This window comes from Gossypium arboreum, chromosome 11 (genome assembly GCF_025698485.1).
Source record: "Gossypium arboreum isolate Shixiya-1 chromosome 11, ASM2569848v2, whole genome shotgun sequence".
Taxonomy (NCBI): Eukaryota; Viridiplantae; Streptophyta; class Magnoliopsida; order Malvales; family Malvaceae; genus Gossypium; species Gossypium arboreum.
In genome coordinates, this window is record NC_069080.1 from 104009621 (window position 1) to 104034593 (window position 24973).

The 24973-nt window shown below is 30.5% G+C and overlaps 1 protein-coding gene and 1 long non-coding RNA gene across 2 annotated transcripts; one reads left to right on the forward strand and one right to left on the reverse strand.

Moving 5' to 3' along the window:
• Positions 1-18829: 18829 nt before the first annotated feature.
• LOC108473255 (cytosolic sulfotransferase 15-like) lies at positions 18830-19951 on the forward strand. The gene has a single exon (XM_017774772.2). The coding sequence runs from the start codon at positions 18840-18842 to the stop codon at positions 19869-19871; it is 1032 nt and encodes a 343-aa protein (XP_017630261.2). The 5' UTR covers positions 18830-18839; the 3' UTR covers positions 19872-19951.
• Positions 19952-20631: 680 nt separating this feature from the next.
• LOC108470890 (uncharacterized) lies at positions 20632-24973 on the reverse strand. The gene is made up of 6 exons (XR_001869427.2): positions 24645-24973; positions 24389-24507; positions 22936-23027; positions 22156-22700; positions 21288-21557; positions 20632-20887 (listed from the first exon to the last, which is right to left on the reverse strand). It is a non-coding gene; the product is annotated as an uncharacterized LOC108470890 (long non-coding RNA).

The window sequence follows — 24973 nt, forward strand, 5'->3', positions numbered from 1 at the left end:
GTTTATCAAAGAAACAGAGGTGATTCGTTTTTATCCTTTTTTTTTTCTTTTTGTTATGAATATATACATATAAAATTCTAAAAAATAAATAAAAAGAGGATTACCTCTCGATTCGCTGTGAAAAGTGAGGCTCTTCGAATCCTGACCGCTGTGTGTGGTGGAGTTGACAGTGGCATGTGAGCGCGTGGGTGCGTGGGAGCCCGATGACAGAGGCTCGACGGAGCTCCAAGGGCCTGCTCTCTGCCCCCTTTCAGAGGTTTCTTTGGTTTTTTTTTTTAAAACAGGTTAAAAAATGAATTTTAGGGGCCAAAATTTGGCTTATATAGCCTCATGGAAATGGCGCCATTTTGCTTAAAACGATAAGCTTCAAAACGGCGTTGTTTCAAAGCTTAGGATCCATGCGTTGACCTGTGACCCAGGTAGGATCCGCGTGTTTTTGTTTAAAGGGCTAATTGCCCAATTGATCCTTCCGCATTTTTAATATTTATAATTTCATTTTATTTTTATTTTTATTTTAATTTGGCCCTGACCTTTTATTTTTGTTTTAATTTAGTCCTAGTTACAATTATAAGACTTATTTTGAGAACGACGCCGTTTTGGGATTAGGGCTAATTGCTCAGTGAGTCCCTCAGATTTTAGCGCGCGTTTCAATTAGGTCCAAATTTTTTTATTATTTTAAAATTAACCCTAGAGCTTTATTTTTATTTAATTTTAATCATTTTAAATATTTTTATATAATTTATTTATTAAATACTTTATATATTATTTATCTTTACTATCAACATTATTTATATATGTAAAAATTATTATATATTATATCTTTTTATTAGTCATTATATTATTTTTATTTTACTATATCATTTTATTATTAATTATTTATTATGTATAATTTTAAAATTTGTAAATTATTATTGAAAATTACATTTTATATATCATTATTTAGTATTTAGTATGTAATATTCTAAAATTTAATATAAAATTTTGTTTCTATTTAATATATTAATATTTTTATAAATATATATATTAAGTTATTATATCATATAATATATATTTTTATATTAACCATTTTTTTAACAAAATTCTCCTTTATTATTTATATATTGTTTTAAATATTTTTACCTCATTTATTTTTTTAATTGTATTTAAATTTTATCTTTTTTAGATGTTCATAATTTGTTTGTTTATTTTTGTATCTTTTTATATTTATTTAGTATTGTTTTATTATGTTAATTTTATCTCATAAATTATTTGTTACTTTATTTATTGTTTTTATGTATTTGCATGAAAATTGATTGTTTCGCATGAAATATTATTGTATATATTATGTAATTTATATTGTTATATTCATTATTCTCTATGTTGTATTTTGCATGAAATGATAATGCATGTATATTTATGATTATATATGCATGAAATGTTAAAGTATGTATCATGTAGTTTAATTTATTTAATATTGATCTTTTGTAATATGTTAAATACATCATTGCTTTTAAAAAATTATGTTCATTTAATCCTAAAGAATTTTAAAAGTGAGGCAATGTTTTTATATTTAGGAATTTGGGAAGTAGTGCCCTAACATGCTGGGTTGCGATCTCCCGTTTGTCTAAATGTCTAAAGTATCCTTTTAAATAGATTTTGTAAATCACGAGATGATTTTAGAAAGTTTAAGAATATCGTGTCCAATCATGCTGGATGTGATGTTTATACTCTTTTGGAGCAAAAGAATCTCGATTTTCAGCTCAAATTATTTCGGTTTCAAAAAAAGGATCCTATTTTTAAATTCTTTCAAACTTTTGACATTAAGATAGAAAACTATTCAATTTGGTACCAATTTTGGGTGTTGCGAGGGTGCTAATCCTTCCTCATGCGTAACCGACTTCCGAACCTATTTTCTCACATTTTTCGTAGACCAAAATGTTTTATAAGGTAATCCAATCACATCTAAAAGGGTTGGTGGTGACTCCTGTTTTCAAAATCTCCCTTAAAAAATGGTTTCGACACATTCATTGAATGACCATAAAGTCACATTTTTCCCCGTGTCGTCCATTCATGCATGCTTAATGGCTAAGCATTCTTCAAAAGTCTCATACTTCCCCTTTGGTGGATGATAGCCTTTATGGTGAATGGAAATGACCAAAAGTCTTCTTCTAGAATTCTCCAAAGAGCCTTGTTTAGCCCTCATTTGGACAATGGCAATTAATAAGGAAATGATTGGTTGAATGGTCATCTTTCAACCTAAAAAGAAACAACCATCTGGAATGTGAACACACATTGATTCCAAAAACGAACAGTCCTTTTGTAATACTTGAAAAATTGGCCGACCATTGGTACTCTTAGGATATAATAAACACACCATTAGGACCCAATAAACAAACTATTTAAAATGTAATAAAACAGACATGACAATGACAACAAAATTAAAATAGATTTTAGTTCATATTAAAATCTATGCAATAATAATACATAAATTAAACTTTAAATTAAATGTTGTGTAATTTAGAATACTAAGAAGGACTGTTTGGGCCTTAAAAGCCCGCATGCAAAATATTGCATAGACTTTAAACGTTTTCATCTTGAATTTGGGCCCTTTTGCGCTTGGCCCAATCTCGAGTCTTTTTAGCCATATCACATGATGTGACCGAGATCACATTATACCCTGCCTGTTTTAAGTGATTTCTCCTCAAATCGGACTATTTTCTCGAGAAAAATCTTTGTTAATCACGATCCCTTAAGTTGTACTTTCCAACCATTGAGTTAGTAACAACTCTTTTAATAACCTGACAAACAAAAACACCTTTACAACCAAAATCAATATAAGTTTGTTATTTCAATTCATCACCTACACAGAATTGAGATAATTTAAAGATCATGCAATTTATATAAACATGATGAATATCAAGATCTCCTTTCAAAATTTTGTAAACACAAGTTAACTACGGATCAAAGACATAGTTTTACCTTACCATTTCATCACAAATCACAAACTTCATTTTTGATAGCAACGGTGAAACATTGAGCAATTGAAAGTCATCAACACAATTATACAAAATGAAATTCTTACACTTGGAACCTTGTAAAAATGGTGTATTAACTTTCACTCCGAGTTGAAACACGCAGTTTTGATCTGCCACATCTTCATGCAGCAATTGTGTTTCTTTTGAGATCAAATCACACATGCTAAATAAAGAAAAAATAGGTATATGCATGTTCAAACAAACTAAACCCTCAATCTTTACTCGAATAAGCATGTATATCCATGAAAATTTTTAACCATGATTTAAAGAACTCACATAATAATTAGAATCCAAAATTTTAAAAGTTTTATGTGAAAATACTTTATCATTCCTAACAAAAAAATTTTGTAGGCATCTAGTTAAACTAAAGGCATCAATGGATATCTCAATTTGCGGTTTAATGTCACGTAAACCAACACAAAACATGTCATGAGGAAAATTTTTTAAGACACTATTAGAGACAAACTCATCAACAACATTCAAAGAATACCATGGTTTAGTCTTAAAAAGTTTGTTACCTTGTTTACCTTCAGACACTTGAAGAATATTTTCATTTTCCAACTTACCTTTCTCTCAAACATGGAATCACCTTTCATTAGGGGAAGTAATGAAATTGGAACTCCACCAATGGATCTTTACAAACCTAAAATGAAGAGATATCACAAGGCAAACTCGCATGTTGATTAGTTAAAATATCTCTCACTTTTGTATGAACATGTTCTTTCTTTTCACTCTCTTCTTTTTCAATCTCAATTTCTCTTCTCTCACACTTTTTTTCTTCTCTCAAGCTCTTTTATTTTTCTCTCGTTTTCTTTCATCAACAACTTTTCTTTTTCTTTTCTCTCAATTTCTTTTTGTCTCCATTTCTCACTTTCAAGTTCTTCTGTTCTTGCTTGGTATTTACAAATGGATTTTGAATTTGAAGAACCTAAAATGGTGGACTTCTCTTGGGATCGAATTTGAGGATTATCATAGAAAACACGTTCATCTTCCCTCATTGATGTGGGTGTATATATTGCCACACTCGTGGTAACAGTTGCATACTTGATTCATGTACCTTTATGTTTGCTTCGGAAATATGCAAACTTGCTATCCTCATTGCTTCGTCTTGGCTTTTATGTTAAAGAAGAATCAAAAAATTGATCCCTCCTAATGGAATCCTTTCTTTCTCATTACATAATAGAAGTCTTGTGTAATTGACTCCCTGGTGATCTTCCTTTAACTCAGTTTGATCTTTATGTACTTGTTTGAATTCAGATCAAATAAATCTCCGCATCTCTCTCATTAGATCTTGAAGTTCTAAATCTCAAAACTCTTCTTGGGACATGATTAACAAATATTAGTATACAAAAGAATAAATTTGATAGGAAATTGTGTATCTCACCAAAGCAAACCTCACAAATTTCATTCAGAAAGAAAGCCACTCATCTCGTGTTTGCAAACAAAATTCAACTTTTTCCACTCAAATGATTTCACTTGCTCATGCCTTTTTCCACTCGAACTCTTAAATTCTTTAAGAATGTTTTGGGTGAAATTAATTTAACAAAATATAATTCTTGAGGGCATTGTTGGGATGGAACATAAAAGAAAAAAAATGGCAGGTTTGAAAAATGATTTGGTAGAAAAGGTTCAAAAGGCTTAAACTGGTTATGGAAATTTAATTTTGGCTAAACGGGCAAATGAAAAAATTTTGGCACGAGAAAATTTTTGCTATCGTGTAAACTTACAAAAATGTGTAAAATAGGCTAAAAAACATGAATGAGATAAAAATTTTCTTAGAGGGTCTTCGGACTCTTTTTTTTTGTTTACTAATTTTAAATCGTTTTTTCCTTTCCTTTTTTCATGATTTTTTTGAAACTCGGGAGAGAGAAAATATACAATACCTGAAAAGACATTAGCTCTAATTCCAAATTATGTGAACCTCACTAGGCGTTGAAATATGAGTCATGATTTTAAAGTTCCTAATCATTTTTAACAAGTATTCTTTTTAAATATGATAGAAATATGAAGGAAAAGCTAACAAAGGATAACTTGGGATATAACTTTCGAACTTGAAACAAACCAGAAACGAACCTATGTTATAACACAACGCGACCCAATTTCTATAAGATTGTTAAAAACTCGAGAAGTTTTTGAAAAGGATGAAGAACCTTGACCCACTATAGGAATCAAAGGTACAGGGTTGATCGCCACATTGACAAACTTAGAAGGAAAAACGAGAGTGGTAAGATCGAAATGGTGTAAACGTCACAAAAATGAATCTTGGTAAGTTCGGAATAAGTTCTCAAAAGAGAAGTTATCTCATAATTATAAAATGTTCATTCATTGATTAACCTTCAAATGTTTACAAGACAACAATTTATACCAAAAATATGAACATGAATAGCAATTTTCAGCCATTAATGAGTTACATGTATCAACCCATTCATGAACTAAATTAATGGTATATGTTCATCTATTGCATGGCCATAAAGTCACATTCTTCCCCATGCCGTTCATACATGTATGCTTAATGGCTAAGCATTCTTCAAAAGTCTCATACTTCCCCCTTGGTGGACAATGGCCTTTATGGTTCATGGAAATAACCAAAAGTCTCCTTTTAGAATTCTCCAAAGAGCCTTGTTCAGCCTCCATTGGGATAATGGCAATTAATAAGGAAATGATTGGCCGAATGTTCACATTTCAAGATAAAAAGAAACAACCATCTTAAGTGTGAACACACGTTGATTCCAAAAACGAACAGTCCCTTTATAATACTTGAAAAGTTGGCTAGCCATTGGTACTCTTAGGATACAATAAACACACCATTAGGACCCAATAAACACACTATTTAAAATGTAATAAAATAGACATGATAATGACAACATAATTAGAACAGGTTTTAGGACATATTAAAATCTTTGCAATAACAATACATAAATTAAACTCTAAATTGAATATTTTGCAATTTAGAATACTAAAAAGGACGGTTTGGGCCTTAAAAGCCCACATGAAAAATGTTGCATAGACTTTGAAAGTTTTCATCTTGAATTGGAGCCCTTCGCACTTGGCCCAATCTCAAGTCTATAAATAAGGCTTTTAAGAACCCTAAAGAGATGGATAAAAACAAAATAATTAAGAGAGAGTTTTGTGGGAATTTCGGGAGAACTTTGTATTTTGGGGTTTGAGTTGTTTATTTCTTCATATTGTACTCCTCTTCTAGTTTTTTCTGTTTTAGTGTAGTTTTCTTTTCCTATGGTTTTTTATCTTCTTCGGAGGGATTTTTCCACGTAAATATTTATGTCCAATTTTCTCATTTTTCATTTTTGTTTATTGTTTAATTCGAGTTTACCCTAACAAACTGGTATCAAAGCTTGGTTCGATTTCTGTATTCAACTCATTTAGATATGAAAATGAGGTACGATATCGAGAAGCTCAATGAGATCACAAATTTTAGTTTGTGACAAGTTCGGATGACAATAATTTTGGCTCAGAACAGTCTGAAGAAGGTCATTACAGGGCAAAAGCTTACGGATGTGAATCAAATAGAATGAAAGGATCTTGATGAAAAGGCAGCATTAACAATTTATTTGTGCCTCACGAACAATATATTATAAGAGGTACTTATAGAGAAAATGACAGTAGCCTTATGGAGAAAATTGGAAGCCCTTTACATGACAAAGTCTATTGCAAATTGCTTGGTATTGAAACAATGATTATACAAGTTATATATGCCAAAAGGTGAGTCTGTTAGGGTCACATTAGTGAATTTGTCACTCTCTTTAATGACCTAAAGAATGTTGAGGCCAACATAGACGATGAAGATCAGACTATATTATTGGTTTGTTATTTGGCCATTCATACAAAACTTTTAGGGAGTACTAACTAGTTTAGAATCTTGCATTCTAAACCACTTGAGAATTCTTTCAATGTATCTCTATTATGATAGAAGGAATACTTGATATTAATGTTGTGTTTGGTATCTTGAGATGGGATTAACCAATATTTTGAATTTATTGTTTACTTATGAATATTTATGTCAACTTTTTTTTGTTTATCTATTTTGTTCTATATTCAGCTAGTTCATCTTCTGCTGTCACAATATCTACTAATATACATTCTATACTCATGCTTAATGGAACTAATTTTAAGGAATGAAAAAGGCACTTATAGTGCTTAGCTGTATGGACATATACCTGGCACTAAAGGAAGAACAACCTGTACCTCTCACTGTGGGAAGCACCCTTAAGGCTAAAAGGGATTTTAAGAGATAGGATCATTCAAACTGCATGAGTCTAATGATCATGAGCACAATATTCCAGAAGCCTGTAGGGGCACAGAATCTGAAGAGATTACTCAGGCTAAGGGTTTCCTTTGCGAAATTGAAAAATGTTTTGCCAAAAACGATAAGGTTGAAATGACATCGCTTTTGACTTCTTTGATGTCCATGAAGTATAAGGGTCAAGGAAACGTGAGAGAGTACATTATGGAGATGTTCCATGTTACTTCAAGACTTAAAGCACTTAAGATCGAGCTTTCTAAGTAATTGCTTGTTCTCATGGTTTTGGTATCGCTTCTTGCACAGTTTAACCAATTTAAAATTAGTTACAACTGTTAAAAAAAGAAATGGACTCTAAATGAGCACATCTCTCATTGTATGCAAGAGGAAGAAATGTTCAAACATGATAAGTATGAAAGTGCTCATTTGGCCCAGGTCTCTAAAGATAACAACTTACAATCTGAATATAATACCTATTAAAACAGCTACAAAAATACCTTATGAGCTTTTGACAGGCCGAAAGCCTAGTCTAAAGCACTTTCACATTTGGGGATGTCTAATTGAGGCAAGGATTTATAGGCCATATGAAAATAAATTGACTCCAAAACAATGAACAACTACTTTATTAGTTATTCTAAGCGATCTAGGGGTTATGAGTTTTATGATCCCACAATTAGGAAGATCTTTTAGACGGGAATTGCAACAGTTTTTTAGGATTTTGAGTTTGGAGGGAGAAATAAGACTAGAGACATTGTTTTTAAAGAGGAATTGGATTCTAAATCAGTTCCTGCTATCACTTTTGACAATATTTAGGTTCTCATACCTATCATTGATCAAGAAGTGAATCTAGAACCTCAATAAGACAATGATGAACAACTCCCTATTCAATATGAGGTAATTTTTCCATAATAAAAAACTCAACAACCTCAAGAATGAATATCATTAAGAAGGTTCACTAGAAAAAGGGTTATAATAGCTTTAGTGGAATATTTTGACCTTAAGTTGCATCAAATGAATGTTAAGTTAACGATTTCTCAATGGTAACATTGATCAAACATTTATATGGTGCAACTAGAAAACTTTGTGTCTGATGATGCAAAGTTAATGATTTTCAAATTAAAGAACTCCATTTATGGGTTTAAGAAGACATCTCGTCAATAGTATTACAAATTTTACCAAATGATTATCTCATTCGGTTTAGAGATGAATTTGGTCAATAATTGTATATACCCCAAGTTTAGTGGGAGTAAGGTTCTATATTTGGTTTTATATGTTAATGACATATTGCTTGTCAATAATAAGTTAAGTCTCCACCGATACCCTAAGAATGATTTTGTGATTAAGGAAATGCATAAGATTCCCTACGTTTTAAGAGTGGGGAGTCTAATGTATGCTCAAGTATGTACATGTCTAGGCATTATGTACATTGTTTGGATGTTAGACAAATATTTAAGCAACCCTGGAGCCAAGAAGGTTATGAGGTATATTTAGAGAAAAAAAGATTACATGCTCACATATTAGAGGTCTGATAAGTTAGAGATCATTAGGTATACAAACTCCGATTTTGATGGAATATTGATGCAAAATTTTTTCACTAGGGTGCAAATTTTGACAATAATTGGTAGTTCTTTATTTCAATAACAACAGGAGCATATCAAAAGCCAAAGCACATAGACTTTAAGTTCCTGGTTGTTAAAGTAAAAGTTCAAAGTGGTTAGGTGCCTATAAAACATATTATGACAAACTCTATAATTGTGGATCTGCTTACTAGGGGACTACACTTAAGGTTTTTCATGAGCACACTGCTCATATGGGTGTAATGTCATTAAGGATATTTGGTTTTAGTAGGAGTTTGTACTTTTAATTCTTTTGTGTTATAGATACATTTTCAGTTATTTCAGTTTACGGATATTAAGTTTATTTTCTGTAGAAATAAAGTTTATTTGGTTTATTCACACTTTGATTTTGGTAAAGTTTGATCTCACTAAGGTTTAGGAGGACCAGTTGGAAATAGACATGTTTGGATCATATTGCATGTAATTTCCATGCTACACATCCATACTTGATCTATGTTATTCGGTTGTGTTAATATACGTGATCAGAGATGGATTTAATTATGATATATATGTAATGAAAGTCACCTTGGTTCTATGTTAACATAATTAATGGAAATGATTATTTGAAATACCTTTTTGGATATGATAGTAAAGTTTTGAGCTCATAAGGTTATATAATGGCATGTAATTATAGAGTAATTTATATATGTGATCCAAGTGGGAGATTGTTGGAAAATATAGACATCACATATATAATAAGGGTAGTTACATGTTATTGTTTACTATCATAATAGATTGACCCAAATTAAAAGTGATCTAATTTGCTTAAGGTTTGTTGGGCTTTAATTATTAAATAAATTATGCGTCAAATATGTGTAGATACTCTAGTAACTAATTTCTAATTGATGATTGGCTGACTAGAAATTAGGGTTAATGTGCCAAAGTTATATATTAGGGTTATAGTCCCCAAATTACACCTATGTAACTTTTCTAATTTCTCATCTTTTGAAAGAGAGAGAGTCACATTCTCTAGATTACTGGTGTGTTAATTTGGAATATCAAAACCGCAAGATCCATATATTTCAAGAAATCGATAAATTCAAATGTGCCTCCGCATCTAGTTTTGTTCTTGATTTATTCTTGATAATTTAACATGACAGATTATGATTTATTAAGCTTTATTTCATACTTAGTTTTTGGTTCTAACACCCTAATCTTATAAATATTTTTTTGTATTCTCCATGTATTTTTTTTTTGTTCAAGTTCGTAGTTGTTCCTCCAATTATGTCCTCTCCAAAGTTCGAACTTATTTATTCTTTTAAAATACAATGTGCCTTATTTCTACCAAACACTTTGCTAAATATTATTATTTTTAAACAAACGAATTCTAGATTATGTAACTGATTTATCGAAATAACTTGACATATATTAAGATACGTACTTGTGTGATTTAAATAATCTAATAAAGGGCATGTAAGACAAAACTATGAATAATAGTATATTGTTTATCTATAAAATTAAAGTAATTTTACACATTTTGTAATTATTTATATGAATAATATTTTAACAATTTCAACGTTAAATTTATCAATATAATTGTACTTGTCATGCACGTAAATTTTCAAAACGATATGATATTTCTATCATATCGATCTAAAATACTTTATATATTAATAAATATTCAATTTACATCAAACAAATATTTTAAATTTTAATAATATATTAAAATACTCTATATATTATTTTTCATAAAATAAATAGTTAGAAATTTTAAATTTACATAAAATTTGACATGCATAATCAACATGAATAAATTATAAAATATAATAATGGATCGTTAAAATGTTAATTGTATAAATAGTTATGAAAATGTGTAAAACTATTTTAGTTTTTACATTATGTAAGTGGACCCTCCTCAATTTAAATAGTTTAAATTAAAAAATTTAAAATGATATAAAATGTAACTCAATATTTATATGTCATTATTTATTTAAATATTTTTATTTTGTTTTAATATAATAATATGTTCTTACGTTTAAATGGTCATTAAGAAAAATAGAAATTCATTTTTTATTACTATAAATTTATCAAATCATATTTATTCTTATGTTAAATATATTTAATGATTTTGCTTATTTAAACTTTTAAGTAATAATATAATAAAATATTTTTTAGTGTTTAAAATTTAACAATAATAAAATATTTTAAAGAGGTGTAAACTTTATGTTATAATTTTTTAAAAATAACAATATTTTGTATATTAAAAAAATCATTTTGACAAAAGGAAGCTCAAATGGGAATTTTTAATAATATAAGTATTTTTCTTCTAAAATTATCTTTGAAACTTTTTACAGTTTTATTAAGTATCGTTTGAATTATGTTGTGAAATAACAAAACTTCCTTTTTTTACAGAGTAAATTGTGCTATTTTAAAAATGTGTTTGTTATTTTTATCCTTTGCATAGAAAATATGATATATAACATATACATATGATAAGGTTTAAACTTTAAATTGTATAGTTTGTAATATTTATATTTTACTATTCTACTAAAGTATAAGTTATTATTTATATTATTTTTTAATAAATATATGTGTTGTATAATTTTACTTTGTATTATAATATAGTATTTTAAAACAATTTGAATAGATGATGGAAGGAACGAGAGTAGTTTGTGTAACCTCCCTAATCCGGCTTAGACGTTATGCTCGAATTTAGAAGATTACATCGGCCACCAAAATGGCCTAGCAGAGTTATCAGAGTTTATAAAACGGTTAATTTAAAACATTGGTTTATTTTTAAAGATAACTTGACCTATTTTTAGTATAACACATGAGATTGAAAACTTAGTTAATTTTCTTATTTATTTACTACTCAATCCTAATTTATGATTTAGCAGTGGAAAAGTGATTTTTAACTTAGTTTTATTAAAACTATATTTCATGCTTAATTAATTAATGCCACGATTTAAATAAAATATTACAGTTCCTGGATAGCAGAAAGTTTCGAATAATAAATCTAAAATATTTTAATAAATAAAACCCAAGCTGAGTCCCTTCTATTGTTCGCGTCCTAATCTTATGAGTCATTTGTATAGATGGAAATAAAAAGGGAGTAAGTTATGAAGCTCAATGTGAGTTTAGTTGCAAGAAAACCAGTACAAATAGTAGATCAATCAAGCAGAATAATCAAATCATATAATAAATCACAATTAATTAGCAATACAGAATATTGATAATTCAGATCAACTAATCAATATAACAACTTCGCGTTCATATCCATGTACATGTCTTATGAATGTAATGCAATTTCAATTTATCGGAAAAAGTTCCTACCCCACTACTACACACCACAATATGAGTTCCCAAGAACTCTTCTTCCTTTACACTACGATTTGGATCAACCATTAAACATTGCAAATGAACTGCCAATATGGTGTGGATAAACCACTAATAATAAAAAGTGTGGATAAACCATCGGGGTTTTTTTTTATAAAACGGTTTTTGCAGACAAGCTGTTAGTAGGTTGTGGGTGCACAACACATTTGTAGATAAAAGCTACTAATACGGAGAGGGTAAACCACTAATTCGATATAAATAAAAGTTGCTAATATGGTGTGGATAAACCACTAATCAGTGTAGATAAAAGTTGCTAATACGATATGGATAAACCACTAAACAGTGCAGAAAGTTGCAATCACTTCCTCCGTACATATAGTCTCACCCCATGCAATGCAACATGTCATGCCCAAATTGATCAGTACGATAATATTTAATATACTTTTAACAAAATAGTACGGTGGCAATCAGTATACTTATAACAGTTTGGTATAGTAGCAATTAATATACTTATAACAGTTCAATATAGTAGCAAGTATTATGCTTAAAATAGATCAAATCATAAAAAATGTCATGCTTATTAAGTGTTCGATTTAACAATGCCATAAAACATATTATATGTATAGTTGCAAACACAGAAGCAATAATCATACGTATTGTTTACAATTCATGCAATTATATAAACACCATATTAGTACGGTTAATCAATTCATGGATTCTAACATAATCCATAATATCAGGGACTCAATTGAATAATATAATATGCTAAAACAGTTTGGGAATCAACCAGGAACTAAACTTAATATATCTTAAAATTTTGCGTAAAATTGTAAAATCTAAAAACAAAGGCACAACTTTAAAATCTATAAAATATAGGCAAAATTGTAAAATTTTAAAAATAGAGGAAATATTGTAAAATCTAAAAAATAGGGGCTAAATTGTAAAATATAAAAAATAGGGACAAGATTGTAAAATCTAAAAAATATGAGCAAAACTGTAAAATCCAAAAAATAGGGGAAAATTATAGAATCAAAAAAATAGGGGTAAAACTGTAAAAATTTTAAAGTAGGGGACAAAATTGTAAAATCTGAAAAATAGGAGACACACGGTCGTGTGACTGGATCATGTGGAAAGCTCTGGGCCATGTAGAGAGACTACACAGCTATGTGGTTGGGCCGTGTAACAAACTGAGGTTGTGTGAAAACCGAAAAACCTAGGTTCTAGAGGGACATGGTCATGTAAGGGGCCGTGTAGACCACATAGGTAGCCCACACGCCTACGTGGCTGGTCGTGTAGCTCTATTCCATGGCACAGTTTACCCCAATTTACTTGTAAAAGAACACACACCTTTCACTGGGAGCTCAATCAATGTCCCTTTTGATCAAATCTAATCCAATGTACCTAAAATAGATCCTTCAAACGACAATTTCACACAGTTTAAAGTTTGATTTCTAGATTCATCAAGATTATCGATAGATTTGTCAAGAACCGTGATAGGTTGACTAATTTTTTTGAAAGATTAATATTAGATAGAAATTATACAATTTTTAGGGTCTAAATTTGAGAATGAGATGTACTTACCAGACTTGATGGAATTATAGAGGCTATCAATGATGAGTTCAAAAATTGTAGAGAATCGATTTATCGAGAATTGGTTTGATATTTGAGAGCAAAATTAATTTTAACAATGGGTTGACCAATTTGATAAAAAGAAAAAGGGAGAGAAAAGAAAAAAAAAGAGAATTCAAGTTGAAATAGAAAAGAAACCAAAATTCTAGGGTAATTAGAAAAATGAGGGCTAAATACTTAGGGTTTTCAAATTTTAAGGGGTTGCATGGTAAATTATCCAATTTTGGCCAAAATTAAAATGGAAATGGGGAGTAATTAGAAAAATGAAGGCTAAATACTTAGGGTTTTCAAATTTTAAGGGGTTGCATGGCAAATTACCCAAATTTGGCCAAAATTAAAATGGAAATGGGGAGTTTGGCATGACTTGAACCTAGTTTGGCCAAAATTAAAATGAAAATGGGGAGTTTGGCATGGCTTGAACTTGACCAAAATTAAAATTGTCTATATTCCCTTACTTTAATGATTATTTGTTGCCTAATAATTATAATATAGTTCTCATGTCTAAAGTTTAAAGTGAGAAAATATAACTTGGATTATTTAATTAAATCTTGTTTGGAAATAAAATTAAAATAAAATCTGTTAAATGGTGGGAATAAATTCTGAAGCAGAATTATTTAATTAATTCTCATTTGGAAACAAAATCAAAATGGAATAAAATCATTAAACAATGAGAATAAATCCCGAAACATATTTTATTTAATTTAATTCTTGTTTAGAAACAAAATCAAAATGGAATAAATTTGTTAAACGATGAGAATAAATCAAAATGATTTTATTTAATTTAATTCTTATTTGGAAACAAAATAAAAAATAGAATAAAGTCTGTTGAATGATAGGAATAAATCCCAAAACAAATTTTATCTAATTTTAATTCTCGTTTAGAAAAAATAAAAATAGAATAAAATATGTTGAGCGGCGAGAATAAATCTTGAAATAGATTTTATTCAATTTTTATTTTATTTTAAAATAAAATATAATTTTTATTTCTTTTGCCTTAGTGTCTCGTTCATCTTGGATTAGAGAATTGCAAAATAATAAAAAGTCTGTCTTAAGATTGTTCGACAAAACACGTTAGTGAACAAATATAAGTATAAATAAACAAATATTTATATAAAATAAAATAAAATACATAATTTATATTTAAAATATCAGATACGAAAAACCAATAAATAAGATTATGAAAACCTGAAATCTAATAAAAGAATCGAGTTTTACTAGATATTGAGGCCTGTTTTACACAATTTCCTTAAGATAGATTCGACCGCTCCTATGGCATTTGGAGAAACATTAGTCGACTGTCTCTCAGGATACAACAACAAGATGATCGAAGCAGTAGCACTTCTGCAGGGATCAACGAACAAACCTTGCCTTCATCATATTTACCAATTGAGAATATGCCTCGAAATTTCCAAAAAATTCAATTTTTCTAACAATCCCCCACATGAATAAAAATTGATAGTTTTAATGCAAAAACATTGACTCGATGTGGTGATAGAATCTATGATCGATAGTTGTATAGGATAGGTAGGCATCCACCCTTGAACCTTCCCTTGTGAAAGTATATTTACTTTACTAGCTGACCAGTAGATGTGTTGTCCTTGAACTGTTCTGTCGTTTGTGTAAATAATGATATACCTCACACAACTACCTCCCTAGCAAGGTTTTAGTTCTCATAGGTATGTTCATATAGCCATGAACATCTCCTGGTTCTGCAAGAGTTTGAGAGAACTATGCCCCAATAGTCTCCTCAAAGCAGCCCCACTTCACTCTGGCATAAGTGCCTTATGTTGCTCAGCTCACTGAAACACACAACGGTCATTAAAAGCATTGCTTAACCTATCCTCTTTTTAGTCACTGTTTACATCATAGGAACAGACTTGGGATAAGAACTCCTACAGTGACCTCTTAAGGTCTATGTAATTAGGTTGTCTCTTTGAACCTAGATTTTGGGATCTCCAGTCAACTAGGTAGGGTTTTCCTTCACATAACGCATTTTATTTTCATGGGCTTTAGTCTTATTCCTTTCGGTGTTTTATCAACCTAATCTCGATTTAAGCCTTTAGTTAGTAGATCTGTAATGTTACCTTTTGATTTTACAAAATCAATAGAGATAACTCCATTTGAGATCAGTTACTTAACGGTATTGTATCGACAACGCATATGTCTCGACTTAACATTATACATTACGTTAGCAAGATACTCCCACACTTTCAAGTGGTTGTAGGATTATTTTCTAACTTTCCATAACTCATATGATGTCTTGTCTCTTTTCTTACAGGACACCTTATTTAAAAGGTAATTAGTTGATAGAAAAGCTTCCCTCCACATTTTCTGTGAAAACCCAAAGCTTTCTAGAAGGTGTTCATCATTTCCTTTAGAGACTAATTTTTCCGTTCGGCTACTTCATTTGATTGAGGAGAGTATGATGGTGTCACTTCATGAATAATACCATGTTGTGCATAGTATTCACCAAATGGTTCAACATATTCACCACCACAATCACTTTTCACCATTTTAATATTTTTATTAAATTGGTTTTCAACTTTCTGCTTATAGAGAATAAATTTCTCTATAGCTTTGTCTTTGCTATTAAAGAAATACATGTAGCAATATTTTGTGCTATCATATTTATTCCCTCTCTCCTTTGAATAAACTTTTAGTTACAAACATCGCTATGTATTAGATCAAGTGGTTTTGTGTTTCTTTCAACAGTTTAAAATGAACTAGAAAAATTATCAACTTTTGTTAGATTGCAGAAATTTAATAAAACCCGAAACAAAAGTTTACATGGTCTAATTGAAAAACACAATAAAACAATGCACTAGGTAGGTAACCCTGAAAGAGAGGTGGTGCACTTGGCACGCTTAAATAAAAGTCTTTCAAAGAACTAATCCTAGACATGCACTCTCATATTGTATTTTTAGTATACCGTTGATAATTTTTTTCTTTAATGTCAGAATTTTGAAGCTACAATTTAAAGCCACAATTAAGGCCACAATAAATAGAAAATTTAATTTTCAATTTATATTACCCTTTGAATTTGTTAAATGACAGAATTAAAATTCTGAAACATAATCAAAATCAATTCTGTTGAACAGTACGATTAAATCTTGAAATAAAATTATTTAATTAAATCTTGTTTGGAAACAAAATCAAAATAAAATCAGTTAAACGGCAGGAATAAATCTCGAAACAAAATTATTTGATTAATTCTCGTTTAGAAACAAAATCAAAATGGAATAAAATTTGTTAAACGGCAGAAATAAATCCCGAAATAGATTATTCAATTTAATTCTCAAAATGAAATAAAATCTGTTATATGGTGGGAATAAATCCCGAAACAGATTATTCAATTTAATTCTCATTTAGAAACAAAATAAAAAATGCAATAAAATCTGTTGAACGTAAATAGATTTTATTTAATTTAATTATCTTTTGAAAACAACATAAAAAAATAGAATAAAATCTGTTGAACAACGGGAATAAATTCTGAAATAAATTTTATTTAATTTTAATTCTCATTTGGAAACAAAATAAAAAATGGAATAAAATCTGGTGAACGGCGGGAATAAATCTCAAAACAGATTTTATTCAATTTTTATTTTTATTTTCAAATAAAATACAATTTTTTTCTTTCTTTCGCCTTTGTGTCTCGTTTGTCTCGGATTAGAGAATTGCAAAATAATAAAAAGTCTGTTTTAAGATTGTTGGACAAAACACATTAACGAGCAAATATAAATATAAATAAACAAATATTTATATAAATTAAATTAAATTACATAATTTATATTTAAAATATCAGATAGGAAAAACCAATAAATAATATGAAAACCAGAAATCGTATAAAAGAATCTAGTTTTACTAGATGTTGATGCCTGTTTTACATAATTTCCTTAAGACAAATTTGATCGTTCCTATGGTACTTGGAGAAACGTTGGTCAACTATCTCCCAGGATACAATAACAAGATGATCGAAGCAGTAGCACATCTGCAGGGATCAACAAACAAACCTTGCCTTCTTCTATTATCGAAATGTTGGGAAATATGGAGAGGAAAAAGAGAAGAATTTTGGAGAACAAAATAAACTCGGTGTGAGTGTATGTAAGAAATTCTGAAGAATTCTTTAGGCTTTTATAGGAATTCAATATGGAGGAATTTTGGAAATTTCCATGAATAAAGATACAAAATCTGCATTAAAGGGGCCCAACGTTTCACATCGTCCACATCGTCCACATCGTGCAAGTGTGTCCTAACCTCAATAGGTTTAGATCTACACCCTCCTACACACGAGGCTAAGTTTCAAGTTTAATCATTCAATAATTCTTCAAGTAGGTTCCCACACTTGGTTTTTAATTAATGTGAGATCTAAGCTTTTCTTTTCCTCAACAAATATGCACAAGTAGCTTACTTTGAGCATCAATTTCTCATTTATCACTCAACCATTTTGAGCATATGATATACCGTTGTAAAGGTCTCCTGGAATAGAATATAAAACCATAGTTTTATGATTCAACTCTCAACTTTTACCAATCGAGAATATGCTTCGAAGTTTCTAAAAATTCAAAATTTCCAACAAAATCAATTCTAATTATCTAATAATCACTCAACCAAAAATTACCCAAAGAAGCATATAAGTAAACTAATTAATTTAATAGAACAATTAAACTTATCTCATATTAAATTAATTAAAGATAAAAATAATGGCTTAATATTATCATTTAGTTAATTTAATAAGTTATCTAATAGTTAATTGGAGAAAATAATTATGACATTTTATAAGATGTCATTATTTTGACACTTAGTAATTCGAACTCACACGTGAAGTTTTATAATTGCTTTGAAATTTTCTAATATTTTAAATTAGAATGAAGAATATTTCAAGATGAATGAATACAAAAGGGTAATTAAATATTTTATCACACTATGTCAGTGTTAATATAGTGGAAATATTTTTTAGCAGTTTTAATTAAATCTACTAAAAATTTTCTAGAAAACTAGTTTCGAGTGCTTTCCTTTCCCCATTCTCGATTGACTACTGGTTTCGTTATGAATACAGCAGAAATGTTTTCGCTAACCCAAAAAATGGAGAAGTCATGGGAAAATGAATTCCAAGAACTGGTGAAAACCCTCCCTAAAGAAGATGGTTGGATTGGATCCCATCTTTATTTCTATAAAGGTTTTTGGTGCCCATCTCTTGTTTTAAAGTCTTTCATTTCTTTCCAAAAAAATTTCCAAGCATTTGCTTCTGATGTTATCCTTGCCACTTTCCCCAAATGTGGCACTACTTGGCTTAAGGCCTTGGCTTACATCACTTTATACCGCTCTCAATTTGCAAGGGATGAGAACCCCTTGCTTTCCTCTAGTCCTCACCAACTGGTTCGTTTCTTAGAGTCTGATCTTTACTTGAACAACCCTTTTCCTGATCTCCAAAACGCTTGTGCTTATGAGCCTAGGCTTTTTGCCACCCACGTTCCTTCTGCTTCTTTGCCTACTTCCATTACAGATTCCAACTCTAAGATTGTTTACATATGTAGGAACCCCTTGGATATGTTCATTTCGCTTTGGCTTTTCAGTACCAAGCTTCGAGACAACAACCTAAGGCCACTATCACCAGATGAAGCTTTTGACAAGTTCTACCATGGAATTTATGGATTTGGACCCTTTTTTGAGCATGTATTGGGATATTGGAAGGCAAGCCGAGAAAATCCCAACAAAATATTGTTTTTAAAATATGAAGATCTTATGGAAGATACCAATTCTCATCTAAAAAGTTTAGCTATGTTTTTAGGAGTTCCTTTCACAGAGGATGAAGAGAAACAAGGAGTTGTTCCAGAAATAGTGAAAATGTGTAGCTTTGAGAACTTAAAAGAATTGGAAGTGAACAAGAAGGGCTTACACGCTTCTGGAATTCCAAACACAGATTTTTTTAGAAAAGGAGAAGTGGGAGATTGGAGCAATCATCTCACAACTTCCATGGTTGAACGTTTGGAAAAACTTATTCAAGAGAAATTGAATAACTCAGGTTTAACATTTAAACTCTCCAGCAAAACTTCAAGGATATTGCACCCGTCAGAATAAAATCTATTTTACCCCATTTATTTGTTTATTTTGAGTTTGTTGTTTGCTGTAATATGTGTTATAGTTGGCTTATTATCATCTAAATAATGTTGAAGTTATTTTCTACATCGTTTCAATTTTGAATTATTTAAAGGCTTAAATCATAAATTGTGATTTAAACTATATGGATTTTATATTTATACTAAACCTTTTCTCCATCAAATGTGAATTATATTTTTAATTACTGCTATAGTTATGTTTGTTAAAAATATTCATCACCTATCATAAAAGCCACACAATCACAATTGTAACCTCTTGAACTTAACCTGAATATTATGATCGAATTTTAAAAGTTACATGAACCACCACTAAGAACAGACTTTTAGCGGCGTTTTCACAAGCGCCGCAAAAAACATTGCTATAGTCGACGCCGCAATATTTTGTGGCGTTTATTTAAAAAAAACGCCGTTAAAGACCATGACCTTTAGCGGCACTTTTCCCACAAACGCCGCTAAAGACCATAACCTTTAACGACGCTTTCCTCGTAAACGCCACTAAAAACCATGACCTTTAGCGGCACTTTTCCCACAAAAGCCGCTAAGGAATATAACCTTAAAAAATATATATATTTTTATTAAATAATATTTATTTTCTATATTATATTTTATTTTTGAAACTTTAAACTATATACTTTTAAGGATAAATAAAAAATATTAATTAAATTAAATTTTCTATTAAAATTTTAACTTTAAAACTAACTATAAAAATTGAAGAATTTAAATTTAGAATTTAAATATTATGTTTAAATAAATGGGCAATCTACCAGCAACAGAGAGATAATACAATTTATGAAAATTTATGTTGATGAGAATTTTTAGATAAATTTTAAGCACATTTACATTGATGGAAAGAAAGAAAAACAAAAAGCTCATACCAAATTCAAAGTAACAAAAATGGAAGAAAATGCCAAAGAATCAAAGGGAATGTCGTCCACATAACTACCTTGACTTATTACCACAAGCGCTGATGGCACAGGCCTGCAACCAGATAGAACAAACCATCAGTCACAATTCGTATAGTTCATGAAATACTAGTTTCTAGCAGGGTTTCTCATCTTTGAATAGTTTAATATTAGTAGTATTTGCTGCTTAATGTTTTAAATGAAGATGAATACATTAGCCATATAAAAATCAAAGGTTGAGTAAATAATAATATGCTAGAGACCAAACAAATTCACTGGGCAGAAGGTTTGAGCAAATACTTAACTGGAATGTAGAATAGCCATATAAGACAATAAGACAAGCATGCACATACAAATATAGCATATTATCATTCAAGAAACTATTAAACAAATTGCAAGAGGATATTTCAGTGCTCATGATTTTGGAAAATTGCTCAACCAATTTTTATAACTTGAAAGGGAAAAATCATCCTTACTTTAAATGGCAAGCCTTGTTGTCTTGCATTGTTCAGATTTCTAACAACTTCCGCATATACCGTCACTTTTTTCTCAACAACTGGCTTGTCAGCTAAAGGTAGAAGCCCACTGGCAGAAGGACCAGAAGAAACATGAGAACTAGAAGCCATGGGAACCATTTGACCTGAACGAATACCACCACTGCTTTTATCAATCATGTTTGTCTTAGGTAATGTTGAAATTCTGCTCAAACTCTATAAGAAGACCCGTTTTTCCTTTTGCCAATCTTCCTGCAAGGCATTAGACACCACCAATCAAACGTGTAAAAGCAGAAAACCTACAAACTTAGTTGTCATCGATTTGTTAAATTTTAGGTTCACTGATTCTAAGTTATTTGCAATGCACCAAAATTTAAGAGGAACAAAATGTATAATAGAGATTACAAGCCATCTCAGATAATATCAAAAATAAACAAATACATACAAACAAGAAATAGAGTGAGGCGTATGACATAGCTTGTAAGTAAAAAGTCTCCTTTTTATCTGGTTAGTGGATTAAAGGAGAGTGAATCAGTAACTGGGTTAAAACCTTAGTCATGAAGCACACCTCCTTGTGGCATAGGTTTGAAGAAGAATCAATTTGGTATGCAAAAGAACATTCAAATGTGCAAGTAGTTTAACTACAAATGCCCTTTATTTTATTTCACAGTGTGTTGAACAGCCAAATTGCTATAATTCACACATTATGCAACAACCAGTTAGTAAATAGCAATTGGATCTGAATACATGCTCTAACCCAAAAGAATGTGATTAGCCAGCGGAAATGAGCCATTAGTCATTATCCATTAAACTTATATTAAAAGTATGCAATCCATAGAGCAAATAGTACCTGCTGCAGATACTCCTCAATGCTTGTTGCTTCAGCAGGGAAAACATCCTCAAATGTTGTCTTGCAGAAAGATGATCAAGGAGAGGAAAACATGGTTTGTGAGATTGCAGTAAAGAGAAAACTATGAAAAGGGGGAGGGGGACCTTGAAGCAAGACTGTGAAGCAATCAATAGCAAAGCTCTCTAAAGTTGACCATACACATGCGTTTTAGGACAAAAGTAACATTTAAACAGTAAAAATACAAAAGCTGAAAACAAATATCATTTAATCATAGCAGATAAAGTTTAGGGGAAGGGGGAAAATGTCCTTATCTTGACATATCGTTATCAATATCCATTCCCCTCAAAATATCTATTAAATAGCCTTATATGCCAAAGAAAAACAAGTAACAAATTTTATGGTAGGTTTAGGGGGTTCTTGAGCTAGAAGCCACAAAAGCTGAGCTAACATAAATGAAAATGTGGAAAATAATACTTATCTTCAATTCAAAAGACTTCAGATCGTGTGTAAGCTGTTCAGCGTTAATTCCCTCCCGTGCAAGTAGCCTTAAAACACAACAGAGACCATTTTTATATATTCCGCATGTAAATAAATAATCTGGGAGAAATAAACAAAAGATAACCCTTCAAATTGTTGCTTAAAGCCAAGTTTGCAGCCTAAACAATGTTCCAAGCTAACAACTTCCACTTACTTTCTTAGCTAACATTCTGTCTGTTTTAACAGACTATGAATACAAGAATCACAAGAGTAATGAATTAAAATTATAAAGTATAAAGTTACCTTGTGGCAGCAATGGATTGAGAAGGAGCCTCAGTTCTTAAGGTTTTTGCCTTGAGCTTCTTCGATAGTGCTTCTAACTGATCTAAGTTTCTCTGAATAAATTTTAAGCAGATTGTCAGTGAAAACCTCATGTATGGGATCTATATCACTGAAATTTCCTTTTTTAAACAATAATCTCAGTTGAGATACATACCAACTCAAGATTCAATCACTGAAAACAAACAAACAAAAATTTTAAACAATTTTCAATTTGCTTGGATCAACAAATAGATAACCCTCCAACCAAGGTTTTTAACTCTAAGCTACTAACATCAAACATTAACTTGAATTACCGATATATTGATGAATGTTACTATAATTTATTGACATTATCAAGGAGATGGTACATTCACTTAATATCATCGTAGTAACAACTAATATCCATAATATGAATTGATAATAAATATTAACAGAAATATAGATAAATATGATGAACATCATGGGTATCATAGTCCATGTCTCCAACAGAAACATTCAAAAGGAGATGACCTAAGGAAAAGTATTTATTAGTTATTCTCATTATAATACAAAATAATGGATGAATAAAAGTTCATGGTTAAATTTCATAAAACCACTACATCATTTCATTGTGTCGTGTTCCTAATTTATTGTTGGCTAAATTGTCTACATAAGCCATTTCTTACCCTCTATAATAGATCTCTAAAAACCAATTTTCTGCTGAAGTTGAAGAAAATGAATCCCCATTAATGACTAATTATTTAGTGGAAAACAATATTAAGTCATTTCTAATCTAATCAGTTTACTAGTTAAAGGAATTAACAGAACTTGACAAAGACATGGCCTCCATTTAGCTAAATTTCTCATCTAAAACATTAATAGACATTTTAAGTTAAAGATTCTTGATTTTTCATACTATAATTTAATTCAGCAGCACTATAACAAAGCATTAGCTGAATTAACCTTCAGAATCAAACATTAATAAAATTAGAGCTTGGAAATACATGAAAATGCAGTGGTTCCTTTGCCTATTACTAAAACTTCCTCAATCATTACATTAAAGCGGAGAGATAAACCAGATATTACTACTGGACTACAGTTCAGCAGAGCCTTCTGTTCTCTGCTCCCTTGAACAATCTCACTTAAAAAAACACAACTTTGAACGAGGCATGAGAAATTTCCAGAAATTTTCTGCCTCAAGAAATATATGAACCATAGAAGGGTTTCCGCATTTCAATATCTCCTAAACTACCTCATTTCCCTCATTTTCTAGGCATCCAAACATAGCATAACCAGAAGCAAAAGTAAAAACAAAAAAAAATTCACAAAAACCTAACCACTTTCCCCTTTTCTTTAACAACGTTTGTCTCGATTCATTACAAACTCGAGCATTGTGTAAATTGATATTGAGAGAGAGCGAGAGAGAGAGAGAGAGAGAGAGAGAGAGTAACAGGACCTGAAGAGGAGGAAACTGAGCAGAAGGAGCAGCTTGCTCAAGAAGCTTGGTGGATGAGTGGAGAAGATCGGTCCAACTACTCATGCCTTGCTCACTCGCCATAGCTCTCATGTGAATCACTGATGCAAGGGAAAGCTCAAGAGTTTTACTCTTCAATTTATATTTTCTAAAACAGATACAAAAAATGCAAGAAATGCATTTTTAAAACAGTTACAAAAAATAGAAGTTTCTAAAACAGATTTGAACTTAGACTTACTAGATTTCAGCGAAAATCAAAGGGATGGAGATTTAGAGAAGGAGATTTAGAGATGGAGATTTAGAGAAGCAAGAAATGCAGTGAGAGAGATGCTGAGGATTAGGGATCAGTATGGCAACACAGAAATGGTGGAAGGATTTTGATTTGGGGATTTCGATTTGGGGGAAAAATTAGATATGTTTTGGGGATACCGATTTTAGGGGGAAATTTTAGAGGGAAATTTTAGACGTTTCAATGGGTAAAATTTGGGGATAAAATTAATAAGGATTTCGGCGATGTGGTTTAGGAGAAGCAAAATAGGTTTTTAGTAGGGTACAACAGCGTAGTTT